At 40.4% G+C, this 15,495-nt stretch overlaps 1 protein-coding gene and 1 non-coding gene across 2 annotated transcripts in view; one reads left to right on the forward strand and one right to left on the reverse strand.

Moving 5' to 3' along the window:
• Tudor-SN (Staphylococcal nuclease domain-containing protein 1) overlaps positions 1–15,495 on the reverse strand; it is a 294,602-nt gene that overhangs the window by 182,856 nt on the left and 96,251 nt on the right. The window contains exon 7 of the mRNA XM_080278226.1: positions 1,183–1,258. Coding sequence (XP_080134352.1) covers positions 1,183–1,258 — 76 coding nt within the window. The remainder of the gene's footprint in view (positions 1–1,182; positions 1,259–15,495) is intronic.
• Positions 11,313–11,431, forward strand: LOC145407325 (5S ribosomal RNA). The gene has a single exon (XR_013898687.1). It is a non-coding gene; the product is annotated as a 5S ribosomal RNA (ribosomal RNA).

The raw sequence follows: 15,495 nt of genomic DNA on the forward strand, positions 1-15,495 counted from the left end.
AAAAATAAAATCTGAAAATCATCCAAAATGTCTAAAAAAACAAACAAACAAACAAACTTGGCAAACTGTACCCCAAATTTACAGTGTTCATCCCACTTATGACTAAAACATTAATCTAAGTCTAAAACAGTTTATAAAACAATATAACACAAAATTTAAGTCCGAAATATCATCAAAATCATTTTAAAAAACAAAACCCATCGGATAACCGGGGACTGGCCAACGACAGGCAGAGAAAGGTGTTAATTTTTTCACATCGCTAAGGTGGGGTAGAGTGTAGCAACGAATTGTTTAGCAGGGTAGACCTGTAATATCATTATGGCTTGCTACTATTTTTGACAACAGTAATGACAGAGTGCTGTTAAACATTCAGCCTGTGGAAGTAACTTTTATTATAATTTTACTGCTACCAGATGATATTATTCACCCAGGAAGAAAATTATCTGGAGTCCAACATAGCCTTCATAAAGTCATACAACAATGTTCTCCAAAGCTGAACAAGATAATATGGTAGCGTCAAGAATAAAACAAAAATAGTATCCTTTGGCATGGCAAATGAGGTTAAAAATACAGTACCGTATCTGGCATACAGGAACATTATTTTATTAATCAAAGTCGACTTCGTAGAATCTCTTCCTTATAGATTTATTTTGAATGTAAAACATCATCATTCTTTGCTTATTAAATTTCAATATCAACATGAATTATGTCAAGAACACAGATGATCTATCTATCTATCTATTGCCAGATGCCATAATTCCCTAAGGGGTGGCCATTTGACTTTGAGTTATATGTTTTACAGGGAGGGGACACTAACCCTCCACCAACCCACTTGCTGACATGTAGTGAACACGTATGGTTTGGTTATATGGTTACCACCCAGCGTTGTAAATGGTTTCTTGGCTTACAGGAAACATTTGGTTTGTCACTCAATGTAAAGCCACCTGTAAAGGAAAGAAAAGCAATAAGAAGTGACAGGAAAGATGGGAGAAATAGGAAGAGAGGAGGGCAGACACAGAAAAAGAATGATAAAGGCTAAGGAAGAAGTAGGCAGCACTACATCAAGTGAGTGGATGATGGTACTGAGGTGTAATTTGCAAATAATCGTTATGGAAGATGTCTTCCAAATCTCTAATACCACTCAAAATACAACTCATAATTTGTAAAATGCATCTAACTCACAGGGTGAATTATGGAGCCCACGAAGTTGTTGTTGTTGAACGTCTCCAGTATAACCTGGACATCTCGTTGAAGTAATCTGGGGAAATGTTTAAGTTGGATCATAAGTCCATAACCCATTCTACTCCAATGTCATTACAGTGGTTTATTCTTATAACTCAATTTGATTTCTGGGGGGGGAAAAAAAAAAAAAAAAAAAAAAAAAAAAAAAAAAAAACTTAGGAAGGACCTCTATTAGTGAAGGGGTTAATGAAGGCTGTATCTAACTCCTCCAGTCAGCAATGTCCTTCCAAAATTGAGTAAAATTAGAAGGTAGCATGAATAAAAGGTAAAATAAGTCATCACACAACATGTTAATCAATAATAACAGGAACACGATTAGGTATACTAAAAAGCGCTCTGTCCTGTGGTAGGTGCTCTATGGTGAAGACTTTGTTTAAAGATTTTCTGGAGGACATATGATGAAAAGTGCATTCAACGAGCAAAATACATTCAGTAGTATCTTATTTTTATGGTAAAGTCTCTGCAACTCATTATGAGGAATCATTTTGTGTGATATTGGTATATGACAGACATGGGATAACTGATTCAATACTCAATGTCTAGCAGCCTTGGGAAAAATATACAGTAATCTCTCAATTATCCATTGTCACATCTGGCAAATTTTGCTTAGCTCTATTAACCCTTGGATGTTCCACTTATTTTGGTTTGGTCTCCCTCTCATTTCAAGCACATTTCCCCAAACAGCTTTTTTTCAAACCTTCATATCTAGGAAAGTAAGCCGTAAGGTTAAAAAATTAAAGAATATATAACTCAGCAGCTCTTCTTCTTGCAAATAAAAGCATCCCCAGGTCCGCAGGTGGTCGCATCAATGAGTACGGACGTGAAGATGAATAACTTTTGGTGCCTCAAGCGGGATGTCTCAGTGCTTGTGCACGTGGCCCCGACTTTGGCTGGGGAGCTGAGAGGCCTGGCCAGCGTTGGTAGCACTGATTGGTCAAGCAGAGTGGTGTGACTGTCCAAGGCACATCCTATGGCACTATCACCGAGCCCTGCCCAAGTACCCTTGGGCATAGGCTTGGCAGGGGTGGATGAGGCAAGGGGTCCGCAAGAGGTGAGAATGGAATCGGATGAAACGGATTGAGAAGGCATTGCTCTACACCTGGCTATGTCACTGAGAAGACTGATGTGCGCTTGCATTGGGTGGCGGGACTCTATCCCTAACCTTTGGTGACAAGATCATATGGTGGGTAATAAAAATTGTGGCGGGATTGTATTTGCAGTTCCTACCGATGCACGGCGTGTATGGGTTAAAACAATATCAGCCGATTTTTTTTTTTTTTATAACAATGGAGGAAGGAAAAACAAATGGATAAAAAAAAAAATAATCCATACACCAGATTACTGGTGTCCTCTGTTCATAAAATATCTGTAACATTTAGACTTGAACAGTTGTAGGTTGAAATTTGGAGGAAAACAACTCTGGGGAAGCGAGTTCCAGAGAGATGCAGTTCGGGGAATGAAAGAATTCTGATAGGCAGAAGTTCTGCAATATGGTTGAGTGACATTCCAGTCATGAGCGCTACCAGATGCCCGTGTAGCACGAGGGAAGGCATGGAGAGGTGGCACCATGGACGCAACTTCATCTGAGCATTTGCCAAAAAAATATCCGTAAAATAATGCAAGGGAGGCAACATTCCTTCTTACTTGCAGGGGAGGTAGTTTATATGTAATGGCAGGGTTGTTAATGATTCTAACAGCTTTATTCTGAATTTTGTCTAGTTGTCTTAATGCAACCTCTCCACAACCATTCCACAAGGGTGAGCAATATTCAAGCTGAGAGCGCACATGACTCTTATAAATTATAGCTAACTGCTCATCGGCGAAGAAGTTACGGACTCTGTACAATAATCCAAGTTTCTTTGAGGCGGTTTTAGCAAGTGATCTGACATGAGAGGTCCAGCTGAGGGCACTGTTAAGTGAGACACCAAGAATTTCAATACTTTTGGAGATGGGAATATTAGTAGCACTGAAGGTAATGTACGAATCTGGCAATATCTGTCTATTAGTAAACTGTATATATTTAGTTTTACTAGCATTAAAAGAGACAAGGTTGTTTTGTCCCCATTCACTGATTGTAGATAGATCTTGATTTATGGAGATGGCTGTACTGAGTTGAGAGGTAGAGATATTAGACTTTGTAAATGGATGTCTGAGTGTGAATGAACTATGTAGTGTTGAGTCATCTGCATATGAGTGACAGATAAGAGATCATTAATATGAACCAGAAATAGGGTTGACGCCAGAACTGATCCCTGCGGCACGCCGGCGTTAATTGAGTGGAAATTCGAATATACATCATCTACTTTTACTCTTATTTTCCTGTCACTAAGATAAGAAGAAATCAAAGGAACAAAAGACGTTAGTCCATAGCAAGGGAGTTTGGACAGCAGGGAACGGTGCCATACTCTGTCGAAAGCTTTAGAGATATCAAGAGCTACTGCATGAGTTTCTCCAAAAAGATCAATTGATTGATGGATGGTATGAGTTAAGAGATTGAGTATGTCAATGGTGGATCTTTCGTGGCGAAAACCGTATTGTCTATCACTAATTAAGTTGTTGGATTCAAGATGTTTAACAATATGCTTATTAATTAAAGTTTCAAATACCTTACCAAGAGAAGATGTGACAGCTATTGGTCTGTAATTGGAGGGGTCAGACGAACTTCCTTTCTTCGGAACTGGATGGATATTGGCTTCTTTCCATGAATTTGGGAATAAAGAAGTACGTATGCATAGTCTGAATAATTTAGCTAGGACAGAGGCAAGTTCAGGGGAACACTTTTTCAAAACAATTGGCAGAATTCCATCTGGGCCTGGAGCTTTGTTGGTAGGTAAATTGTCTAGGATGGATTTTACGTATCTTGTCTGTATTTTAAGTGGGGCAACATCTGGCTCAGAAACAAGAAGCAATCAGCAGTACTATTTATTTTTTGGTGGTGATGTGTATCATCAGGCTCAGAAATGAGACCCAATTAGAATACGTGCAGACCCCGCAACACACCAGCCAATCACAATGCACTACAGTAGAGGCCCATCTGACGCACCAAATCTACCATCGCTCTCTCATTCCCTCCTGTGTTATGCCACATAGTGAGGACGTATTTGCCCATTGTGCATTTGTGACCCATGCGGTGGCTACCTCAAAATGCTGTGACTTAGCCTGTGGTTCCCTTGTGCTGGAGTAACCTTTCTGGGAGCCATTCGTCACTAGATCGCATGGGATTAAGTGCAATGTACTGCACAGTGTGTTATTCTACCCTTCAATGAAGCTAACACTTGGTGAGTACAGTATGATTACAATAAGTGCACTGTACTGCACAGTGTGTTATTCTACCCTTCAATGAAACCAAAACTTGGTGAGTACAATATGATTACAATTACTGTACCATATGTACTGAATCAATACTGTATTGTATTTTATGCCTGATTTCAATCTTTTCTCAAGACAAATATTGTTGAAGTTTTTAGGACAGAGGGTTGAGCTGGACAGCTTGGAGCAGTGACACATTATCCAGCTCAAAGCTGGCTGAATTGCTGATTGTGGGAAAGGACGCAGTATCTGGTTTTTCATATTTGGCATGGGGATTACCTGAATTACACTGGATAACTGAGAGATTGTTGTATAGGAAGAAAGACAGAGTTGTACTTAATCACCCGGGGCAAGAAGACGTGATTCATGTACTTTGGGTGTTTCCTGGTAAACGCAGAGATGCGATTCGAGTCCCTATCTATCTATCTACCTATTGCCAGACGAGTCCCAAAGAAGCCAAAAAAATTGCCAAAATTAAAGTTTTCCGCCAATTAACGTCAAATTTTGGTACGTCCTAGCAGGCCAGTCTAGCATCCAAAGTAAATACTGGGCAACACTGTCAGCCCTCTCATGGGACAGTGCGTATCAGTAATCCACGGTACAATAGGTACTCACAGTACATGAGTTCATCGTATGCGAGAACCTATTTTTTTCCAAATTATAGTGTATTTTTTAACAGTATGCGAACTGAACTCGTTGTAGGCGAGATGGCAGTGAAGTGGCCCAAATCCAGGGTTTATCCCATGCACGTGACATTGCCACCCCAAGAAGAGCCAACCACCAGTGATGGAGAGTGGAGACTTGTCGATGATGGAGCTCAGCCAGGTACTGTGTGCCCCTGATAAATTCAAGGAAGAATTCAAGAACATCGAACACTGTCAGTTGCGAGTGGAGGAAGTGATGACTTCACTTTGAAGGGTTTATGAACGAAGTGAGTGCATTAGCTAGTGAAAGTGTTGAAAGTGCTGGTGACGAGAGTGGTGTGTCAGGCGGTGCAGCAGGTGCACGCTAGGGTTCCAAGAAAATTCGTCATTAAGTCAATTCGCCGTCAGACAATAATTAACTTGTCTCTTCCTTACGGTAGTCGCCTTTGACTACATATTCTAGCGTCATCCACAGCTGTCTTCATTAATGACAGCGAATTGTCTTGTTATTGTTGCAATGGCGAATTGATTTGACAGCAAATTCTCCCGAAACCAATGCTAGGTGCCTCACCCTGCCTCGGATCCCCTTCTTACCTCCATTAAGCCTGTTGTCCTCTTGGTTAAGGTGAGCAGCCATATTCTTGTTGGTTTAGTTAAGCCATATCCTTGTTGATTTAGTAAAGCCATATCTTGTTGGTTTACTTTATCTTAGGTAATATGTCCTAGTTTCCCTGTACAGTACAAGGGTTGCCTGTGAAGGGGGGTGCTGCCCATATGTAATTTTTCTAATTAGTTTATGTATTCAGAGTACACGAATTCCTAGTATGCAATGTTCTCTGCCGCCCATATACTCATGTACTGTGGGTACCTACTGTATATATCTCACCACCAGCAAGGCAGAAGGGTAGCAATCCATCTGTCGTCCCTTTAAATCCCACTATCTTCCCCATCTCGCCCGAGGCAGAAGCCACGATTGAAATATCGTTATTGTGTAGTGTTTTTTACTATATTGTGAAGTGATTGTGCAATGAAGAAAGATAAATTGGGAAAAGCCCCAGGAATTGATGGAGTGTGTGGTGAAATGCTGAAGTATCGGGGAGAGATAGTAGTAGAATGGATGCGGAAAATGTGCAGATTGGGCTGGGAGGAAGGTAGAGTCCCGGAGGATTGGAAGTCAGGTATAATTATTCCATTGTAAAAAGGAAAAGGGGAAAAAGAAGTGTGTGGTAATCATAGGGGCATCTGTCTTCTTAGTATAAGAAGAAAAGTGTATGGTAGGATACTTATTGACAGAGTTAGAGAAACAACAGAGGAATTAGTTGGAGAAGAACAGGGAGGCTTTAGGAAGGGAAGAGGTTGTGTAGATCAGATATTCATTCTTAGGTCTTTAGTGGAAAAGCTTCTAGAGAAGGGAAAGAAGTTGTATGTGGTTTTCATGGATTTGGAGAAAGCATATGCCTGGGTGGATAGACAAGGATTGTGGAAAGTATTAAGAATATATGGAGTAGATGGGAAGTTGTTGAATGCTGTGAAGAGTATGTATGATGATGCTAAGGCTGCAGTGCGTGTGGATGGTGAACTGAGTGAATTTTTCTCTTTGAAGGTTGGGTTGAAACAGGGATGTGTCATGTCTCCATGGTTGTTCAATCTGTACATGGATGGGGTAATAAAAGAGGTACAAGGTAGGGTAGTGGATGCTGGAGTGGCCCTGGTGAGAGAGGGTAGTGTTTGGAAACTCCCCGCACTGTTGTTTGCAGATGATACTGTGTTGTTGAGTGAAGATGAAGGGGAGCTGCAAGGCTTGGTGGATGAGTTTGGGAGACTGTGTAAGAAACGGAATCTAAAGGTGAAGGTAGGGAAGAGTAAAGTGATGGTCTTTGAGAGAGGTGAAGTTAGTGAATGTAGAGCGAGGTTGGATGGTGAGGATTTGGAAAATGTGAATACGTTTAAGTACTTGGGTAGTGTGATGAGTAAGGATGGAGGTTTGGAGGGTGAAGTGCTTGAGAGAGTACAGCAGGGAAGAAAGGTTGCTGGTTCCTTGAAAGCAGTGATAAGAAGCAGGGAAGTGAGCATGGAAGTGAAGCTTGGACGTTGCTGGAAGGACACAAGTCAAGAGTGAGAGCAGTGGAAATGAGTGGAGTCACATGGAGAGACAGGCTGACAAATGAGGATATAAAGGAGCGTTGTGGTGTGGATGTGGATGTGATAGGAAGCATTAGGGGGAATACACTGAGGTGGTTTGGCTATGTGGAGAGGATGGAGGGTGAAAAACTGACGAAGAGAGTGTATGTGAGTGAGGTGGAGGGGGGAAGAGGGAGGGGGGAAGAGGGAGGGGGAGGCCGAGGATGAGATGGAGTGATGGGGTGGAAAGGTATATGAGAGAGGGGGGTGTGAGTTGGGAGCGGGGCAGTGAAATGGCGGGGGACAGGGCGACATGGAGGCGATTTGTTTGTGGCCACCCCAAACGGGATTGAGGCTTCTGGCAACAGATAGATAGATAGATAATTGTGTCTATGGTACATATATTATTTGCAAAGCAATTACAATGGTGCTGTTATCAGCCATTAGGCCTACAGGCATGAGTCATGTTTTCTAGAGTGGGGTTTGCCACTCTGCTTCACCCTGTCCCAAATGACGCGAGAATTTTACCTATATAGTGAAGCCAATGCTTATATTGTGTGAAACATAGTGCCTGGATTAGTGAAACAACTGACCTACCTTAGCAGGCACTGTGTATGCCACTGAGATATGCCGTAGTCGGGAAGGAACCAGGCGCTACGTATGCCATAGTTGGAAAGGGAATAATAGAGGAGGCTGGGATGGAAGCATTGTGATAAGTGATATTACTGGTTATGGTTTAGCGTGAAATATAAGTATATAGTGCACACACACACACACAAACACACTACATAGCTCCTCATCTTCAAACCCCTCAAGGTCCTGTCAGCAGTTCAACACCTGGAGGAAGTGAGTTATCCGTATTTTGTTGATTTCTATATTGATCTAATTCTGTATTTCTATATTTTACACAAATAAGTATTGTTTTTTTACATATACACATACCAGCTGGAAATAATTACAGCTTCAGCATCAGTAGCTAGCAAAAAGACTAGTGGTCATGTCAAGTTTCTGAGAGCAATATAAAAAAGCTTATGATATTTTACATGTATACTTTGAATAAAACAAAATAAACCTAGCGAGTGAAATATGTTGGTGTGGGTGAGACTGGAAAAATTGACAAGGCGCTAGAAGTTATATTGTTCTTTATCGTCCATTTACTTGAAAAGTATTGGATGTATTGATTTCCTGAAAGATCCATAATAATGCATTTAAAATTCTACACCTGTGCATGAAATAGCAATATAACACCTCTGATCAAAATTCATTGTTACATAGGCGGGAATACAACTGTTACTGTACGCGCATGATGAAAGTGCAGCACGTGCATGGGCACCCATTAGTTTTAAGCAATTTACTTGGAAACTATGAGGAGCATGAAAAATCTGCTGATACCATGAGAAAGCCCATGATTTTCTACACGAGATAATGAAATAAAAACATACTCTCTGCAAGAAAACTTTTGCGTTGGAGCACCCTGAACAAAAAATTAGTTCCCTGTAGGAAATCACTTTTAGTTTTTAGCAATTTTCTCAAAAACTAAAAATTGTATCAAAAAACCGCTGATGAAATTCTCTTTCTAAATATCTAATAACAATTTTTTGTATGATGGTAAACATTCGAGTTATGATGTTGGGAAATGAGACTGACGTTCCGAAATGTTTATTCACAACGGCATACTGCACTTCTATTCTTACTTTTTTTTCTTCTTATCAGCTAGAACAAACACTGGCAAATAAGATGACGTAGTTTTTATGGCAATATATATAAGTTTGGGTAGCAAAAATAAGCGAGAATACATGTTTTCATAGGCATGCAGAGGGCTGGTGAAGGGGGGGGGGGGAATAAAATCGTGCACCAGAAGACTTACCAAAACTTATTGTGCGTGGGAGGGTTAATTTTGGTGATTCTGAGAAAGCTTTTGGAAGCATGCCCAGGGAGGTGGTGAAGCGAGCAATGAATAAGCTTACGAATGACAAATGGATGGTTAGAGCGGCTATGGCAATGAACAGGGTGTTCACTCCTCATGGTGACTGGCTTCCACACACACACAACCCCAAAGCAAAATAACACTATGCAATAACACTCACTCATAAAGTGTCTCAGTAGATAGCAGTGATAGAAATAATCTTTGGATTTGCCTGTGATAACAATTAACCCTCTCAGTGTCAGTCACACGATTCGCATTTCATGTGGATTGTTCTAAAGATGTTCAGTCACACAAATCGCGTTCCTAAGCACAAAAAAATTCGCCAAAAATTAAGTTCCAGGCGGATTTGCGTCAAATTTTGATGCATCATAGCGAATGCAGCGCTTTCCAATGGTAAAGCATTGGCAACACTGAGCTTCCTCACGGGGCCCAGCAAGTAGTGATAAAACTCAGTCTCTTCCAAGCAGCCAGGCGTTGAGGTTGCATCGAGTGTACTGTCCCTTTAAACTCCTACTACTTCTCCCCCTCCTGCCCGGGCCGAAGCCCCTATGGACTCAGTGTGATAATGCAATATTTGTGAGCATACAGTATTCGTATGTGATATTGTCGATGGAATACAGATATATGTCAGGAAAAGGAATTTTGTCCGTTATCAATCATTAGGCTTAGAGGCGATGTGCGTGTTCACTGTTGTGGGGTTTCACCTCTTGCCCTCCCCAAGGCCCTATGGCGTGATTATAAATACATATATAATGAAGCCAATAACTGAACTGTATTTTGTGTGAAAGATATTGTGGCTGGCTTGGTAAAATTAACGAACCATAGTGTGGAATGGGGCAGGCATCACGTACAGTTTTTATAGTCAGGAAGGAAGAATTAGAGGTGTTTAGGGATGGAATTATTGTGATTCTGATAGTGAAAATGCGTATGGAATTGTGTGAAATACCTGGTGTACGTCAAGCATGCTGCAGGTGTTCGTGAAGGAGTGTGGTGTGTACCAATACAATAGAGTTGCAGCGAGCATTCACAGAGGAATATTTCATGCACTGACTGACTTAGCTAAAACAAAAAGCAAGTGTCAGAGACAAGAAATATGACACAGCCACATATACATACATATGTCGTGCAGCGAATGTTCGTGGAGAAATCTATTCTGTGCATTGCATGTGTTTTATGCAAATGTATCGCAAGGAGAGAAGAAAATACGCCACAGCCACAGCCACACACACACACACACACACACACACACACAAGAAGGGGAAACAAGACCAGTGAGAGTCAAGTTTACATTAGAAAGTGTAATAAATGAGATACCTAAAGTGACTTGGAAATTAAGCAAAGAGGCGGGGATGGAAAATATTATAATAAGAAAAGATCTGAATGAAGAAGAAAGAGAAGTTTTAAAATCATTAAAGGAAGAAGTAAAGGGAAAAAATGATAAGAGGATAGAGGAAGAATGTAATACTTTTTTTTGGAGAGTATTGGATATGAAAGTAAGGAAGTGGTATTTAAGGAAATAGAAGTGAAGGAAACTAAGGGGGATGGATGTGAAAGATCAGAAGTTGAGGAAGTGGTACGGATAGAGAGTAGGAGAGAAGAGGGTATTAAAAACATCAAAAATACATTTGAAGGTGATATATACTAATGTTGATGGTTTCATATCGACAAGGATCGAAATTAACGATTTCTTGAGAGAACATGAACCTGATGTCATGTGCTTTGTAGAGACCAAATTAATAGAAGATATTCATGTTCATTTGGGAGATGGTAAATACAAACTGTGGAGAAAAGACAGGAAAGAAAAAAAGGGAGGAGGAGTGATGATAGCAGTGAAGAACAACATAAATGTAGATACTGTGGAAATGGGAGAAGGCAGGGCTGAAGTGATATATATGAATTAGAAACTGGAGAGAATGTTAAGAGAGATATGGAAGTAGTGTATGTTCCCCCAAAGACGAGAGCATGGAAGGATGACGAATACCATGAGATGTTGTCAGATATGGCTAGCTATTTGCAAAAAATAATTGAGAAAAGCAATAATATAATTTTAGTGGGTGACTTTAACTGTTGCCAACGGCCATGCCACGTTGAGTACACCGCTTCCCATCCGATCAGCGAAGTTAAGCAACGTTGGGTCTGGTTAGTACTTGGATGGGTGACCGCCTGGGAACACCGGATGCTGTTGGTATCCCTACGTCAAGTGGGGTTGGTGGAGGATTAGTGCCCCTCCCTGTAAAGCAATTAACTCTAAGCCCTTGGCCACCCCATTTGGGATACATGGCGTCTGGCAATGGATGGATGGATGGATGGACTTTAACTGTAAAGAGGTGAACTGGGAGGAATGGTACTCGGGAGGCAGCGAGGATTCATGGGGCACTATGTTATTAAATAAAATAATGAATAACGTGATGACGCAATGGGTCAAAGAAGAGACACGGTTTCGAGGTGAGGACACACCAAGGTTAGATTTACTGTTCACCAAAGAACCTGATGTAATAGAATCATTGAAATATCTCTGTCCTTTAGGAAAAAGTGATCATGTGGTCACTGAGTTCCAGATGTTAATAGGGAATGTCGAGCCAAGAGACGAGCTTCATAGACAGGGAAGATACAACTTTGGGAAAGCAAATTTTACAGGATTGAGAAACTTTTTTGAAAATGCGGATTGGAGAAAATTCAGAGAAACAAGAGATATACAGAAGAAGTGGGATATCTTTCTAGACCTCTATAATTTGGGAGTGGAAAAATTTGTACCAAGAGTAAGAGGGAAAGAAAACAGGAAAAAGAGTGGTTTAATAGAAGGTGTATGATAGCAAAAAAAGAGAGAGATAAGGCGTGGAACAACTGGAGAAAGAGAGGTAACAACAGACCAAAGGAAGAATAAAAAAGAACAAGAAATGAATACACAAGAATACATAGAGAAGAAGAAAGGAATTTTGAAAAAGGTATAATAGACAAGCGCAAGGATGAACCCAAACTGTTTTATAGATTTGTTAATGGCAAACTGAAACAAGAGGAAGGAATCACCAAACTGAAAGTAGAAGGAGAGGTCTTTAAGGATGCGGCAATGCAAGCAGAAATAATGAACAAACGTTTCCAGTCAGTTTTCACTAAAGAAAAGGAGCTTGTGGAAGGGGAGGGAGCGATTAGAAATGTTCCGATGATAAAAGATATAAAAGTGGATGTACAGGAAGTGTATAAACTAATGGAAACTCAAGATGTAAGGAAACCCCCAGGACCTGATGGAATTTCTAACTGGGTACTGAAGGAATGCAGAGAACAACTGGCGGATAAAATTCACAGTTTAATCGTATGCTCACTGGAAGAGGGAAAAGTGTCACAAGAATGGAAGACGGCAAATGTGGTACCAATTTACAAGGGAGGAAACAGGGAAGAACCCCTGAATTATAGACCAGTGTCTCTAACCAGCATGGTCGCAAAATTGTGTGAGAGAATCCTGAAAGACAGATGGATAAAATATCTGGAAGAGATGAATATTTTGCATGAATGTCACTTTGGATTCAGAAGTGGAAGGTCATGTGTTTCTAACTTGTTGAGTTTTTACTCAATAGCAATTCATGTGCTACAGGAGTGAGATGGTTGGGTGGACTGTGTGTACTTAGACTTAGAGAAGGCCTTTGACAAGGTACCTCATAAAAGACTAATGTGGAAACTAAAATATATAGGAGGACTGAAGGGGAAACTTCTGGAATGGATGAGAGACTTTTTGAGAGACAGACAAATGAGGACAGTAATAAAGGATAGGATGTCTGGATGGAGGGAAGTAACAAGTGGAGTCCCTCAAGGCTCGGTGTTGGCGCCAGTAATGTTTCTGATTTACGTAAATGATATGGTAGATGGAGTGAACAGTTATGCAAGTCTGTTTGCTGATGATGCAAAGATCTTGAGGATGGTAGAGGTTGAGGAGGATTGTAAAATGCTGCAGGAGGATTTGGATAGGATACACAATTGGAGCAGGACGTGGGAAATGAAATTTAATGTAAAGAAATGTAAAATATTGGAAATGGGTAAAAGTACCAGGAGGCCATCACTGAATTATTTACTGGGTAATGAATTAATCACAAAAAGAGAGAAGAGAAAGATTTGGGAGTGCTGGTCCAAGATAGTTTGTCACCAGAAAAGCACATTAACAAGATAGTTGGAGAGACTTATAAACTCTTGACTAACATAAGAGTAGCATTTCATTATATGGATGAGGAGACGATGAAAAAATTGATAGTGGCAATGATCCGCCCCAGGTTAGAATTTGCAGCGGTAGTGTGGTCCCCACACAAAAAGAAAGATATAAACAAGATTGAGAGAATACAAAGAACAGCAACCAAGATGGTCCCCAGTCTGACAGACCTGTCATACAGGGAGAGGCTGGAAAAACTGGATTTGCCTTCCTTAGAGGAAAGGAGAAAGAGGGGAGACATGATTGCAGTGTTCAGGACCATGGTGGGAGTAGATAAAATTGACAAAGAAGATCTGTTTGTATGGGATAAAAGAGCAACAAGAGGACACGGAATGAAATTGAAAAAGTCAAGCTGCTTGAAGGATATCAAGAAATATAGCTTTCCTTACAGAAGTATTGACTTATGGAATAGCCTGGACAAAGAGATTGTCCAGTCTAAAAACTTAAACGAGTTTAAAGCCAAATTTGACTTATTGAGAAACAGCGATGGAAACCCACGAGCATAGTCCATTCCGTGTATATCACAATTAGGTATATTAGGTAAATACTTAAATATTTGGAACGACTTAGACAAAGAGGTGGTGCATGAGAAAAACATTCATGTGTGTAAAGGTAGACTTGATAAATGTGGATATGGAGACAGGACAACACGAGCATTGCTCAATTCCTGTATACTACAAATAGGTAAATACACTCACCCACACCCACACCCCCACACCCACCCCCACACACACACACGCACACACACATGCACACGCTCACACACTACATAACTTCTCATCTTCAAGTTACTGCCAGCATCTCAACACCTCTGGAGGAAGTGAGTTATCCGTATTTTGTTGATAAGCAACGTTGGGTCTGGTTAGTACTTGGATGGGTGACCGCCTGGGAACACCAGATGCTGTTGGCATAATGTTCTCCCTACGTGTCAAGTGGGGTTGGTGGAGGATTAGTGTGCCTCCCTGTAAAACAATTAACTCTAAGCCCTTGGCCACCCCGTTTGGGATACACGGCGTCTGGCAATGAATGAATGAATGAATGTATATTGACCTATTTCTATAGTTCAATTTTTTCACACAAATAAGTAATGTTTTTTACATACACACATATGAGATGGAAGAAAGTTCAGCTTCAATATCAGAACCTAGCAAAAAGACTAGTGGTCATGTCGAGTTTCTGACAGCACTATCAAAAATATTATGATATTTTACATGTATACTTTGAGTAAAAAAAGAAAATAATAAAATGTAATGAGTGAAAATATGTAGCCGTGGGTGAGGTATGGAAAGAATGTTTTTTATCTCACGTGCAGGTGAGGAAGAGTATTCAATGTTTGTCGTCCAATTACTCCAAAACTATTGGATGTATTGATTTCCCGTAAGAACCATGATAAAGAGTGGTAAATTCTACATATGTTCATTTGCAGAATATAAGCCTTTGGGAGCATTTTCTGTTGGAAAAGTTGGGGGAGCAGACTGTTTCGGTAAAGTCAAAAGCACTCAGAGGAGTAATCTCACTTTGTCGGCCAATTGCTCGAAAACTATTGGACATATCGATTTCCTATAAGAACCACGATAAAGAGCAGTAAATTCTATGTATGTACAAGACATAACAATGTAATATCTATGATAAGAATTCGCTGTTATGTAGGCGGGAATATTGCATATGCTGTGCGCACATCATGAAAGTGACGTACGGACGTGAGTTCCCATTCGTTTTTGGCGATTTACTCGAGAACTATGAGGCGTATCGAAACCAGTATTAGGCCATTAGAAAGCTGGTGAAATTCTGCATATTATTATGCAATAAAAACATAACACATGCAAAAAAAAATCAGTTTCAGAGCTCCTTGATTTTTTTCAAAAATGGCTTTCAGTTTTTGGCTATTTTATCAAAAATTATAAATCGTATCAACACCGGATTTGTCTCTTTAGAAAGCTGATGAAATTCTCTATCAAAACTTCTAATAACATTTTCCTGTATGATGGAAAACATTCGAGTGGTGATGTTGGGAAGTGAACATGATGTAGCGAAATGTTTATTCACAGCAGCCTAAT

This window comes from Coenobita brevimanus, chromosome 72 (genome assembly GCF_032717465.1).
Source record: "Coenobita brevimanus isolate Jiangsu-jjx chromosome 72, ASM3271746v2, whole genome shotgun sequence".
NCBI lineage: Eukaryota > Metazoa > Arthropoda > Malacostraca > Decapoda > Coenobitidae > Coenobita > Coenobita brevimanus.